Source organism: Mus musculus, chromosome 7 (assembly GCF_000001635.26).
Source record: "Mus musculus strain C57BL/6J chromosome 7, GRCm38.p6 C57BL/6J".
NCBI classification, from domain to species: Eukaryota; Metazoa; Chordata; class Mammalia; order Rodentia; family Muridae; genus Mus; species Mus musculus.
The window spans coordinates 46,425,401-46,438,984 of NC_000073.6; the positions used below are offsets into that span (position 1 = coordinate 46,425,401).

Below are 13,584 nucleotides of genomic sequence, written 5' to 3' on the forward strand. Positions count from 1 at the left end.
AGGTGCATGGGGCGAACCTGTTGGGTACATGTAGGGTGAGGACCCTGAGAAAGCACAGCCAGGGCACGTTGGTCCTGGTGTGCCAGGCGGGGGACTCTCTGGACTTTTTCCTGTGGGTGGTGTGGCTGCTGGCCGGGGCAGCTCTGGGACTAGTAGCCATGTGGCAGAGACTGAAGCCTAGAGCCAGCTTCTATAGCAGTGGCCCTGTAGAGAGAGGATACAGAGGAAAAGGCTGTGGCAGGGTTCACTACTGGGGTGTGGGGTGTGGGGGTTTGGCCTGTCCTTAGGGAGTCTAGGCTGTGAAGGCCAAGCTCTAAGGCAGGCCCAGGAGAGACCAGGTCCTACTACACAGCATATGAGGATGTTTCTTTTTTTGCCCCAAGGATGTGGTGACTTGGGAAAGGCCACAAGCTGTATGAACTGGGGCTGAAGGTGGATGGCTCTCCCTTTGCCTCTCCTTTGCTTTCCTGGCTTGTCCTCCATGCATCCCAGGTCTGGAAGAGCTGGATCCCCAGAGAAGAGCTTCCTGGAGTCAGAAGACCTCTTCTCTGCCCTACTTCCCTCCGCTTTTGCCAGCCCTGCATGCCTCAAGGGGTGGAGGGGCTCCTATTTTCAACCCACTGCCTTGCAGAGGGTCCATGTGTGTCTCCTCCTGAGCGGAACGGGGAGCCCCTGAGGGGTGGAGAGAAGCCTGCTCTCTCTCTGTGCCAGTGCTTGGTGAAGAGAGTCGGGAAGAGAGGATGGATGGGGGAACCACGGGCTGCTGAGCAGTGGAGGGTGGGGTGGGGAAAAGAAAGAGAACAGAAAAAGGAAGGAGGGGACAGTGTGAATAGAAGAAAGAGAGGGAGAGGATAGAAGGAAGAAAGAATGAGCAGATAGCCGGATGGGTGCGTAAATAGGAGAAAGGTGGGTAAGCGCCCAGAAGGGAGGAAAGGAGGGAGCAAGGGAGGAAGGAAGACTGCAGATGGGTTGCATCTGAGAGTAACCCATGAGCGAAGGTTCTGAGACTAGCATTGCTATTAAACCAACAGGATGCAGCTTTACCCAGGTCTCTCTCTCTCCTGCCTGTAGCTTACCCAGGTCTCTCTCCTGCCTGTGGGCTCAGGTGGCGTGCAGCACGGCCTCCTAGGTCTGCTGGCGCTCTAAAGTGCTCTCTGTCCCGCGCTCCTCTTCCTCCCTCCCTGCAGCCTAGAACATGGTTTGGAAGATCCACTTAGTTCTTGGTGCCCAGATCCTTTGGCAGGTTGGGCTCCAGGCCCCGCTGTCCACCCAACCAAGCCATACAGGGACTTCCAGAACACACCCCTGGTATGGAGAAAGGGCGCCTGTGCCCACCCACACGAAGGCTAAAAAGCAATCTGCTGCTGATTGGGGTGGGTGGGGGCCCCCTTGAAGCAAGCAGACTGGAGTCAGAGGAAACAGGTACAGCCCCCCCCCCCCCCCACGCCTGATGCCGGTAGAGCGCTTTCCTTGTCTCTCTTTGCACACGCCAGTCCCAGAGTCACAGTCAGCGTAGCCAACCATGACAAACACCTCAGATTTCAGTGGCTTAACACAGGACAAACTTTTGAGGATTCCTCCCCCCCCCCTTTTGTTTTCATTTTTCATGAGAGTATTTGTATTCAGTGACAGCCAACCCTAACGGAGCTTTGTGGCTCTGCTGGACCCCGGAGCATCAGTGTTTGGCTGGCAGCTGGGGAAGGAGCCTTAAGTGAACAAGGATGCAGGATTTACTATCCAGGCTCAGCAGCAGCACCTACCCCCCACCCCCAGGCTCTGAGGAGGATAGCATGGCATGTCGGCTTAGGCTGTGTTGGAGTGGACGGGCTCTGTGCATTACCTGCCCCTGGTGTGGCCCACTGGGCCTGGGCCTGCGAGGCTCTCCAGGTTTCTCCACTCTGAAAGGGAAGCCTTTACTCTGACCCCCTATGTTTCTCACCCACAGTATGTGGCCTTTGCCTCCCTCTTCTTCATCCTGGTCTCCATCACAACCTTCTGTCTGGAGACTCACGAGCGCTTCAACCCCATCGTGAACAAGACCGAAATCGAGAACGTTCGAAACGGCACCCAAGTGCGGTACTACCGGGAAGCAGAGACGGAGGCCTTCCTCACCTACATCGAGGGCGTCTGCGTGGTCTGGTTCACCTTCGAGTTCCTCATGCGTGTCGTCTTCTGCCCCAACAAGGTGGAATTCATCAAGAACTCCCTCAATATCATTGACTTTGTGGCCATTCTCCCCTTCTACCTGGAGGTGGGCCTAAGCGGCCTGTCCTCAAAAGCCGCCAAGGACGTTCTGGGCTTCCTGCGCGTCGTCCGCTTCGTGCGCATCCTGCGCATCTTCAAGCTGACCCGCCACTTCGTGGGCCTGAGGGTCCTGGGCCACACGCTCCGTGCCAGCACCAACGAGTTCCTGCTGCTTATCATCTTCCTGGCCCTGGGAGTGCTCATCTTTGCCACCATGATCTACTACGCCGAGAGGATAGGGGCACAGCCCAATGACCCCAGCGCCAGCGAACACACACACTTTAAAAACATCCCCATCGGCTTCTGGTGGGCTGTGGTCACCATGACGACACTGGGCTATGGAGACATGTATCCCCAGACGTGGTCTGGAATGCTGGTGGGAGCCTTGTGTGCTCTGGCTGGTGTGCTGACCATTGCCATGCCGGTGCCTGTCATCGTGAACAATTTTGGGATGTACTACTCTTTAGCCATGGCTAAGCAGAAACTACCAAAGAAAAAAAAGAAGCATATTCCGCGGCCACCACAGCTGGGATCTCCCAATTATTGTAAATCTGTCGTAAACTCTCCACACCACAGTACTCAGAGTGACACATGCCCGCTGGCCCAGGAAGAAATTTTAGAAATTAACAGAGCAGGTAGGAAACCTCTCAGAGGCATGTCGATCTGACCTTTCACCTCCGCCCCCTGTAGCAATGATTCCAGATCCAGTCAGACTGCTTCCTTAGTTCCACGGGCGACCCAGGATCCTGTGCCCAACTTTGAGTTGTGGAGCCTGGGACCCCAGGGAGATGCTGGGCGGCCAAATTCGGAAGGCAGGAGCTTACTAGAGGAATCTCACTAGTGGCCCTGGGTAAGGAGGTTGATGTGGTTGGTCTCACAAGTTCTGAAGAGACCCCCAAGGAAGTTTGCTGAGGACTCTCTTAGCAGAAGCCTAGAGGCTGCTGCTCGGTTGGAAGGAGTCAGGCATGAGTCTCTGACGGGCTACTAACCCAGTGGTGGGCAGGGACAAACAGAGTGGGGCTGATTCAGAGACACCATACAGCCTTTGATTTGGTCTTTAACATGCGTGCCTTCAGGCTGTGTAGACTGGCAGAGTGGTCCATGCAGGTCCGGCAGCTGGGTCCCTGAAAAGGCATTAGCCAGGATTCTCAGCCCTAGCAGAACCTGTCTCTCTAGCTGAGTAGATTCCCCACCCTGATGCCGGCTGGCTACCCAGCTCCAGGTCCCTGCTAGGAGTCGCCCCTAGCCTTCTGTGACAAGCTTACTCACCCCATAGCATGCCGAATCAACTCATCCTCTGCCACTACTGTAGAGTTTAGCATTTCTCTTTAGGACTGTTGGAGTGACTCTGGCTTTCACGTTGTCTGTTTGGGTTGATGGTCCAATGGGAGTTTCTGGTGACCTTCTGATGGAAGTGGCTGGTGAGCAAAGGTCTAGAGAGGGGGCCACACCCCGGGCAGCTTAGATGAAAGCATTATGGACCAGCAACAACCTCCCACCACTGAGAGTTGTCCCCACACCTAGCAGTAGGGACTGTAGCAGCAGCAGCAGCAGCAATACAAGACATCCCAACCACTTACCCACGCATTCACTGGGAGATGGGGGTGGGGGTGGGGGGTGGGGTAAAACAATACTAGTCACCGAGGGATATATTCTCATATTCCATGGCTAGTGGCTCATTATGGGACTATCTCAGTTTTATGAGAACCTGCGCATAGCACATAAAGTTGACCATGGGGCTCTGGTCCGAAGATGAAAACCCATAGTCTACCTCTACCCATGGAATCCCATTGACTTAACTCTGAGGAGGCAGGGATCTCCAAGGAACAGATGATCCCAAGAAGAATGGCGATACTGAGCTCAGAGGTACCGGGTGAGTGTGGGGTTGATGTGTGCTGTTCCATTCGTTTAGTCTATGAAAAGCACCCCACGCTGGGTCTGGCAGGGGGGCTGCGCGCTGACTCAGCTTCAGGTGAGGACAGCTCCCTTCCACTCGGGTGGCCTCCCTCAGTGGACGATTGATGTCCTCTGCTGCTGGTGTGCTATCGGATTCACCCTCCCAACCCAGACATTTATCCTGCTGGCTGGGGCAGCCGAAACCATGTTCCGAGGCCTGCTTCTTTGTGCAGACCTCTCACCCATTCCTTGCCCCTTATTTCCTGAGATTCCTGTAGGTACATAAGCAAAATACAGCTTGTGTTCTAGTTTGGGGCAGGGAATACAGGGGCTCTAAAGTAGAGATAGGCTCCTGATCAAGCCATGTCTCCATTTTGGGAAGCCCCAGGCCTACCCTATTGTTTTGAGTTAGCTAGCTGTTTTACCCCAAGAGTCACTACCTGTGCAAGGACAGTTTCCCCAGCTTTGGATGGTCTACCCTCTCCTCAACTCCACTGTGAGCCCCAGCAGGAAGTGCTCAGCCTGAGGGTTATCGCATGACCCTCCTTGGCCCTTCTGACTCATCTTCCCCAACACTGTGTCAGGATTTGGTGCTCAAAATTGGAGCCCCAGGTCAGCCTATTGATGATCCCAGTTCACTCTAGCCAGGTTCCTCTGCACAGCCAGACAATGACCTTATCATCCATGTACTGTGGACACACACACACACAGAGCTAATCCTAAGGACATTAGCCCTTTCCTCATGTTGCAGCAGATCTGCAAAGCCTACGGATTCCTGTAAATTTTCCTCTGGGTTCCTTAGCCTTGCTGAGCCTTAAGCAGGCCTGCCTGGGAAATACCTTGCCCTGGCTCCAGATTTCAGGAATTTGGAGATCTCTGGTTTGGGCAGTCTTATGACTAGCTGTCTGAACTCAAGCTCTCTATCTCTAAAACAAACAAACACACACACACACACACACACACACACACACACACACACACACACACACACACACACCACTTTCCCTTGCTGTTTGGTGCTGTTCTGATGTTCAGCCTCCAACCCCTCAGCTCTAAGATTCCAGTCCCACCTTTAGCCTCATCTTTCACCAGAACACTGCTCACCTCAGATGCTGGCCTGTGAGACCAGGGATATCTACTGCGGGAGCATATGAGGTCCCTGGAGCTTGTCTTCACCCATCCCTGGACCACAGGCCCCTTTCCTCTTTAACCTCTTTCTCCTTATACACCTGGATGGGCAAGGGCTGGAGGTGAGCCATTGAGGGGGAAGCCAGAGAGTAAGAAAGCAGATGTGATGGGTAGAGACTAGGCCCCATGGGAATATGGGAGATGAGATGAGATCCTATGGGGTCCTTCAGCAAGAGGCAGTCACACAGACCCCCAAACAGAGCTTTCTCTAGTTCTATTTCTAACTCTTGGGTTAGGGACTAAGAGTGCTGGGCTGGGCACTGCAGCCAGGCCTCCAGCTGGGTCAGCAGCTCCTAACCCTCACCTCCACCTCTCAGTGAAGCCGCTGTCTGTCTGTCTGTCTGTCTGTCCATCTGTCCCAGGGATGTTGTGATCTCTTTCTTTGGGCTGTGGCTTGAATGGCCTCAGTATTTGTGGGATCTTGTCCTGAGGGGCTGCCAAGGGTTCAGGTCTCACCTGGCCATGAGCTAGGAGGCACGGGGAGTGATTCTCAGGGACTGAGGTCCCTGGAACAGCTGCTGTCCTCTCAGAGGGGGTTTCCTTCCCTGCTTACAGTGGGGCCAACCACTTACTCTGGGCAGCTTGGAGTGTCTGCTGTCCCCTGTCCTGCCATGTCCATTCTTATGTGTGTTTGCTCCTGTGATGAGTCAGACCTTTGTGGTGTGGGGTCCCAGGGTTACAGGTCCCCCACAGAGGGATACAGGTGGCAGGTTTGTCTTCTTTCTTGCCTGTGTGGGTGTGCAGAGCCAAAGCACAGTATCAGAGGTGCCCCACTCCCACCACCCGTAGGAGCTACCTGCTGCAGCCTCAGTGGTCTTTGCAGGAGTAGCTTGTTTTCTGAGCATCAGAATCCAAAGCCCCTATTGCTGCGGCCCCCAGCTGTCTTCTCCTGGGCTGCAGTGGCTGCCTGGGATTAGTGCTAGACCCCGGGGTGGTTGGAAAGGTGGCAGAATTGAGGACAGAATTGATGGGGTGAGACAGGTGGCCAAAGAGAACCCAGCCACAAGGCAGGGCTGGCAGTGTGGACCCAGAATGGAGTCCATACTGGCCATGTGGGCAAAGGGAGATCTGAGGAGAGAAATGAAATCTTGAAGGCCAGGCATGGGTGTTCTTTTCTGTGTTGCTCATATTCTCTCTCTCTCTCTCTCTCTCTCTCTCTCTCTCTCTCTCTCTCTCTCTCTTTCTCCACCACTAATCTCCCTTTCTCTCCGTGTTTTGTTGCCTGAGTGTGCTGATTCCCATGCCTCTCACGGCTTGTCCCCCTTTAGCCTGGGATGTTTTCCCCTGAGTCGAAGCTGGGCAGACCCCTTCGGGGCAAACCCAAGGCAATGTTCAGCCCATGTAATCCCAGTCCAGTCCTGCGTGCGCCTGGTGGCGCCCGCTGCTGGTGTGAACAGTAAGTACGTCAGAAGTGTCTAGAGGTGCCAGAAAAGCCAGCCTGCTGACAGAGGGCCTGGTCACATAGGTTCTCCTTGCTCCAAAGTTTAAAAAAAAATGACCCTCTCACAGACGTTCATCTCAGTTCATTTCAAAGCCTGGAAACCATCTCTGAGACGCTGACCATGTCGCCATTCCATCATCGCAGGCCTGGGGGTATGGTGTCCCAGGGTCCTGGGCTAAGGAGGCAGGCCCAGCTCTCCAAAAACAAGCAGGAACCTTGAGCAGGAAAGATGAGCAGGTGGGTGGGGACTCTGAGGTCTTGTACCTCTGGTCTTTCTCACGGTTTGGACGGTTGGCCCTCTTTGGTTTTTCTCTCTCTGGCCATCCGCACTGGAGTTTGGAACAGGAAGGGAATGGCCTGGTTGCTGAGAGAATCATCGACTGCAGATGAAACATCAGCCACTTGGCCATAGACCCTTTCTCAAGGTTGAGGCAGAAAGAAAAAGCAGGTTCCAGGGATACCCTGGAAACTGCCCATCACCCTGTCCTCCTAGATCCCAGATGGCTGTCCCTTGTCCCTGGACCTCCCAAGAGGGACTGCCCCACTTTCAAACTCTTTCCAGTTTAAGGTGGGAGCCCCAGGGGCAGGGGTCGCGTAGACAGAGACTCGGAGCCAGAGGAGGGGGTGGTCTCAGGCTGTACTGTCTCTGTTGAGGCAGAGACAGGAAAGAGCAGTCACTATCTGATCCTTCTCTGGACAAGAAGAGCAGGCTATGGACATCTACACAAGAGCATCTTTGCCAGCTGGAGAAGATGCACTTGGAAGCCTCCATTCTTCCCCATGCAAGGCATGTGGACCCCAGCTTCCGGCCCCCCCTTCCCCACCATACCACTTTCTCATCTCCCCAGCATCCTCCTCCCAGCCTGCAGACCCTCCATGAGGGAGACAAGAGCCAAATGGAACGTAAGGGAGAATATGCAGGTCTGTGGGCACATAGGTGTCCCACAGACACACCCTATATGCTAGGCAGCCCCCAGCTTGTCACATGGTGCCAGAGTTTCCCTAATAGCTGGCCTTTCTGGTTCCGAGTCAATCAGGATCGAAGGCCCTGGGATCTTCAAGGAATGCACTGTACGTGAAATGCCTTGCCGTCTTGTACGACAGACTTTTTTAAGTTCCAAAATTATGATGGGAAATTTTTTTTTTGGATTTGCTTTATGAATAAACCTGATTGGTCCATTTCTCTTTTGACTGACTGCCTCTTTGTAGTGCCACGCTGTCCACGGGTGGTGGTCCCACTCACGTGCGTGCCATGTGTGCGCGCACAGGGAAGGATCACTCCTGTGTGTAGTTATATGATGTGAACAGGATCACGGGAGAGGGTCAAAGGGAGCTTTCTTTCTGAGAGCCTCCCCTAATGCATTCCCCAGGTTGGTTTCTTCCCTCACCAAAGGGCTCTCCCACGAGGCTTCTCCCATAGGTGCAGTGCTTGACTGGGCTTTACACTAGCAGTGTCCCCAAGAAGGACAGAGATGGGGGACAAAGCTCAGTCAGAGCCACCATTGCCAGGTGCTAAAGGCCTCTAAACCTTTGCTCTTGAGTTAGGAGGGCCAGGGTGCTTGGCTGTGGCCACATTTTGCCCCCTTCCACCATACATGTCGCCCTGAGACCTCCTTCCAGGCTCCTTCTTAAGCCACTGCAGAAGCTAAGCCCCAAAATCCCATCCACCCACCCGAGGCCACCAGCGTCTGTCGTCTCCCGCACATCCATTTGCTCTGCTTGGCCAGCCACACTGGTAGAAAGGACAGGAATGTGAGCCCCTCCCACATCCCTGTCCAATGATCACAGCCTCATGCATATGCATATATCGTTGTTGTGCGAGCTGACCAGGTCTCCTGGAGTGGTCTGTGGAGGGACTGCTTGATATGTGTGTGAGCAGCAGTGTAGGTCTGCATGGGGACAGAGCAGATGGGATGATGTCATAGGGTCTGTGGGGTGACACGGGAAGCTAATCTGCATGAATGATAGGATAGAGCAATCAGACGGCAGGGAAATATATGACCAGGCCTACTCTGTGCAGGGAACGTGAAATGAAAGGGACATGATTGGGTCTCTGTAGAGAGGGTATAGGTGTGGTCCTCTTGTGTGTGTATAGGACAGAGTTTCAGAGGGCTGTGAAATGAAGCCCAATCTCAGAGTACAGTCTCAGATCGGGTTCCTGTAAGGACAGAACAGAGGTGTGGCCAGTCTAGTCTTTCTGAAACTTAGCTTGGTAAAATAGGATTTGATGGGGGACAGTCTAGAATGCATGACCAGGCTGGTCTGTAGGAGGGATGGCAAATCTGAGGGACTAGACCATTTCCCTTTGGGGACAGGAGAGAAGGTGTGAGGAGCCTAGTCTGTCTGGGATAAAGTTAGAGAGGCGCCGGATTTGGTCCTTCTGAGGGCAGAGAAGCCAGAGGCATCTGAATGGTCAAGTTGGGTCCTACATGGAGTGGTGGGAGGAGCAAGCTGAGTGGTCAGACTTGGGGGATGGATAGACCAGGAACCAAAGGATAAACTCAGAAGCCGCATGGCCGGAGTGGAGGGGACCAGGTGGGGTCTAGCTGGGCCTGGGCCTGGATGTTGCTGGGAAGCATCCTGGTGCTGGTTAGAAGCAGAGGGGTCTGAAAGGCTGCCTTTCTGAGTGTCTGTCTGTCTGTCTTCTCCCTGAGCTGTGTGTCTGACCCCCCTCCCCATGAATACATCATATCATTCTGTCTCATCAACGCTGCCTTGGGCCCTGTGCCTGACCCCAGCACCACACGCCAGGCCCATCACCAATTCATCTTTTTGCAAACTTTGAGCAAACCTAGGAGTCTCTTCTCTCTCTCTCCCTCCTGCATCGTCAGCAGCCCACCCCAGCCTTGCACCCCCCTTCCATGGAGCACCCACTTTTCTATCCTCAGGAACAAGAAGTCCTTTGTCGACTGCCCCACCTTCGGCCTGTCACCCCCTCTCACTAAACAGTTTTCGGTGTCTCAATAGCTTCTGCTTATATGTTTGAAGATTCCAAACTGAATGGGGAGGTGGCGAAGGCCGCGCTGGCGAACGAAGACTGCCCCCACATAGACCAGGCCCTCACTCCCGATGAGGGCCTGCCCTTTACCCGCTCGGGCACCCGCGAGAGATACGGACCCTGCTTCCTCTTATCAACCGGGGAGTACGCGTGCCCACCTGGTGGAGGAATGAGAAAGGGTATGTAGAGGAACTTGGAGCTCTCTGCATTGGCCGGGCCCGCCTTGCGCTCCTGCAGATGGGTGGGCAGGGCGGCGGGCAAGGGGTGCTGAGGGGTAGGTAGGCACATTGAGGGGGTAATGGGGGATTCCCCTGGAGATTCGCCTCTAGAAGTCAGAGTTCTTTCTCCAAGGGGGATGGAAGCAAGCTGGCAGAGAGAAGCCAAGGCCCAGGCAGCTGTAGGTTGGTATTCAGCTCAATGGTAGAAAGGGGCTTGTCCAGGGTTGATGGCCACGGTCTGTAATCCCAAGCCAAGGGGTACTCAAGGAGGCAGGGTGGAGTCTCAGCTCCTTCAGATTTCTCCAGTGGGGCAGACCATGTCCAAAAGGTAAAGTGTTCTCTCCTAGCCTCTAGTTGTGGAGGATTACTGGCTTGGCCACCATCCTGTGAAGTTTAGTCTAAGGTTCGGCTATGGAAGAAGTATCCTTTAAAGAAAAACTGCAGGCCAGTGGAAAGGGAGGCTTCACAGAACGGTGGCTTTAGAGCTGGGAGACAAGGCCACTATCCTTGAAGAGGTAAAGCGGTGTGCCAGTCAGAATCCTGGGAGTGGCAGACAGAGAACTTGGCCAAGACGAGGTGTGCCAACAGGACTTGTATAGCTCATTCCATGGACAAAGCACATTATTACTGCCCCAGAGGTAGTCAGTGCCTCCTTGTGGCCAGTGAAGGCTGTGACTAGCGGTGTTCTTGCAGTCAGGATCTGGAGAGGTCTAGCATGGGCTGCCTGGGGAAGCGTTCAGAACCTTCCACATAGGGCTGCAGGCACTGGCCTGGGCCTTCCTCAGAGCAGCAGACTAGCTGGGAGGTTCATGCATGTTCCTGTGCACCTCACACAGACACATGACAGGGAGAAGGGTGGGCCAGAGGGGAGTCACACTATTGAGAGTCCCAGCTGGCCTTTGTCAACTACCCTAGTGTCAGGAATGGTTAAATCAGACCCAAGGGAAACATTAGACTTCAAGAATCCAAGGCAGGTCTAGAAGAGGGGAGGTAGCCTCCACTAAGACGAGGGACAGTCTTTTGGGTTGCGCGCGACTGCTTAGTTATGCCGATCTGATTCAGGCTGGTCTCTGCTTGTTTGCCCTGCCTGAGGTCCCCTGGACCTCAGTGCGGTGTGCCGCTCCTGCATGGTGCTGCATGGCAGAGGGCTACCAGCCTTGCGGGGAGCCCCATCCGTGGCGTGGATGGGGCTGCTGCTCTCTTTGCAACTGGCTTATTCCCTGGTAAAGCCTGTAGAATGCCCAGGAGCAGGGGTCCACCCTGAAGAATAGGGGGAAGCGATCTTCATGGCTGCGCCCTGCCCAGCAAGGCCCCATAGGCTGCCTGACCCCCTTGTCTTGAATCCTGGATCAGTCGGTGTGGCCTAAGAGGGCAGAGTATGTGTGCTCTACTATGCTTCCAGAAGTCGAGGGATGTGGGACAGAAGCACCCCATTTCCTAGTAGTTCTAGGGAGTACAAGCCCCATCCATAGGTGACCCCTAGTCTCAGAACCCACCCGGGTTTGGGTGCTGGACTCTTTGGGAGGCACCAAGGGTGAAGGCCCCATCCGTGTCCATCCAGCCCGGCTCTCACGGCTCCTGATAGCAACAAGAACTTGCTTTGCTCTGGCTGATTCGGAGCCCTTTAGGTCTGCAGGTGCAGAGCAGAAGTAGGGACTTCACCTGTCCCCCCCAAGAGGGAAGAGAAAGAGGCTGCTAGGCTGGTCCGCTGCATGGGAAACAAGCCAGCTGGAGAAGAACCTGCCTGCCTCTGCATGCGGCTGTTCAGCCTTTCCTCTTCCTTCCTTAACAACTAAGTGCGGAGCGAGCGAGAGCGAGCGAGCGAGCGAGCGGGAGGGGACGGCGAGAAGAGGAGCTCAAGTGTTAATTGTATTCTCTACATACAGATCTTTGCAAAGAAAGCCCTGTCATTGCTAAGTATATGCCGACAGAGGCTGTGAGAGTGACTTGACCAGGCGGCTTGGCCGAGGACACTGGTGGCTATTAAGCATCTGGGTGGACCTGCAGCCCCTCCTCACCCTCGGACAGAGTAAATTCACGCCATGCAGGTTTGCCGGACGAGTCCGAGTGGCCCAGGCATTGTACTAAGACGGACGTAGCTTTTTCTACGGCCCATGGTAACTGACCGTAGAGGATTCGCCCTTCTTTCTTTTCATTTTTTTCTTTTTTTAGAAGTTACCTTTTATTTGGGGAGGGGGGGTCAAGGGGAGCCTTAGCATGACTTGCATGAAGTTAAACAGAAAAACGCAGCTAAACCAAGCCCACCAGCCCCTGCTGTGACTGTATGACCACCCTAACCATCACCAACAATGGAGAGAAAAGCAAGAGTCCCTTATTTTCTTTCAGCACTCTTTGACACATGGTGTCTGGAGTCAAACTGTACCGGTGCTCGGTAGAAACCTGTACATTTCTGGGAGTGGGGGTGGGGCGGGGGGGGGGGTCAGGGAACAAGGATGGGGCTGTAGAGCGGATTGCTTTTTGTACACAAGACCTAGAGGAAAGGTTCCAAAACGGCAGTCAGTCATCGGTCACATTGACCTCACCTTCATTGCCCACCACTCACGTGGAAAACCAAGAACTCTGCTCTGAATAGGATTGTGGAAATTCACACTGCCACCCTCTTCCACCTCTGTCTGGCATGCTTGTGACCCAACGGGCCTCTCCCCAAGACCCGGACAGCGGCTAGTTTAGGTTGATTCTCTCATCTTGGTGTGTAGCTCCAATGTGACCAAGTTTCATAACAAATTGTTCATAGTTACACCATATGGATTTTCCAGTGTCATTCTAAAGCCAGGATGTAGAGTCCCTGCAGTCCAGGGCCACCAGAGGGGTGGCCTCCCCTCCACCTTCATCAAGGCGAGAACTGGCACTGTATGCAATTTAGTACTTCAGAGTAAAAAAATAAATAAAGAAAATAAAATAAAGAAAAAAAACTGCATGCCCAATGTTATGCAAAGAGATTCGAGCATGAAATAAATTTTGTAACATGGTTTCTGTCTAGTCGAAAGCAGATTTGTTTTTCTGAAGCGATTGGAGGTTTGCAGAGACCCGCTTCTGCATCTCGAATAAATATAGTATTTTCCCAACAGAAACAGAGGACAGTAGCTTGGCTTTGGTCTGATTCTAAAATTAGTGTGTGTGTGTGTGTGTGTGTGTGTGTGTGTGTGTGTGTGTGTAAAGATGATATTTTTGAAAAACACATGCTTGAGTTGAAAAAAATAGCAACATCTCGAGCTCTCAGTGCGACATTTCCTGGAAAGACAGCAACCTCCCCTTCCCAGGCCCTGGCCCTGGAAATAAAGAGCTGACTTTTGATCTGAAGGAGTGCTTTGACTTTTTATTGCCTCCAGGCTGTTTCTCCATTCTGTTCTGCTAAGTGGGTGTGGCTACTACGGTAGTCCTCTGAGCTGCGGTGCTGCTGGGCTCTGTGGATGCTGCCCCTTGCAGGTTAGGGCTACAGATCCCGTCGGGTCAAGGGAAGGAAGCATCTCTTCAGAGGTGGATGAAGCCCTGACACAACGTCTGGCACATGCTCTGTGGGGCTCATCTGCTATGGTTGTGTGACTCATCTTGGTGGTTCTCTGCAGGAAGCCATGTCA

The 13,584-nt window shown here is 53.7% G+C and overlaps 1 protein-coding gene across 5 annotated transcripts in view; it reads left to right on the plus strand.

The window, feature by feature from the left end:
• The window catches only part of Kcnc1 (potassium voltage gated channel, Shaw-related subfamily, member 1), a 42,488-nt gene extending 29,182 nt beyond the window's left edge, over positions 1–13,306 (plus strand). The window contains exons 2-4 of one of the 5 annotated variants that reach the window (XM_006540646.2): positions 1,946–2,879; positions 9,737–9,946; positions 11,614–13,306. In XM_006540646.2, coding sequence (XP_006540709.1) covers positions 1,946–2,879; positions 9,737–9,946; positions 11,614–11,684 — 1,215 coding nt within the window. In that variant the 3' untranslated portion in view covers positions 11,685–13,306. Of the gene's footprint in view, positions 1–1,945; positions 7,954–9,736; positions 9,947–11,613 lie in introns of those variants that run through there. The other 4 variants (XM_006540647.2, XM_006540648.2, NM_001112739.2 and 1 more) reach the window with 4 other exon arrangements.
• The last annotated feature ends 278 nt before the right edge of the window (positions 13,307–13,584 follow it).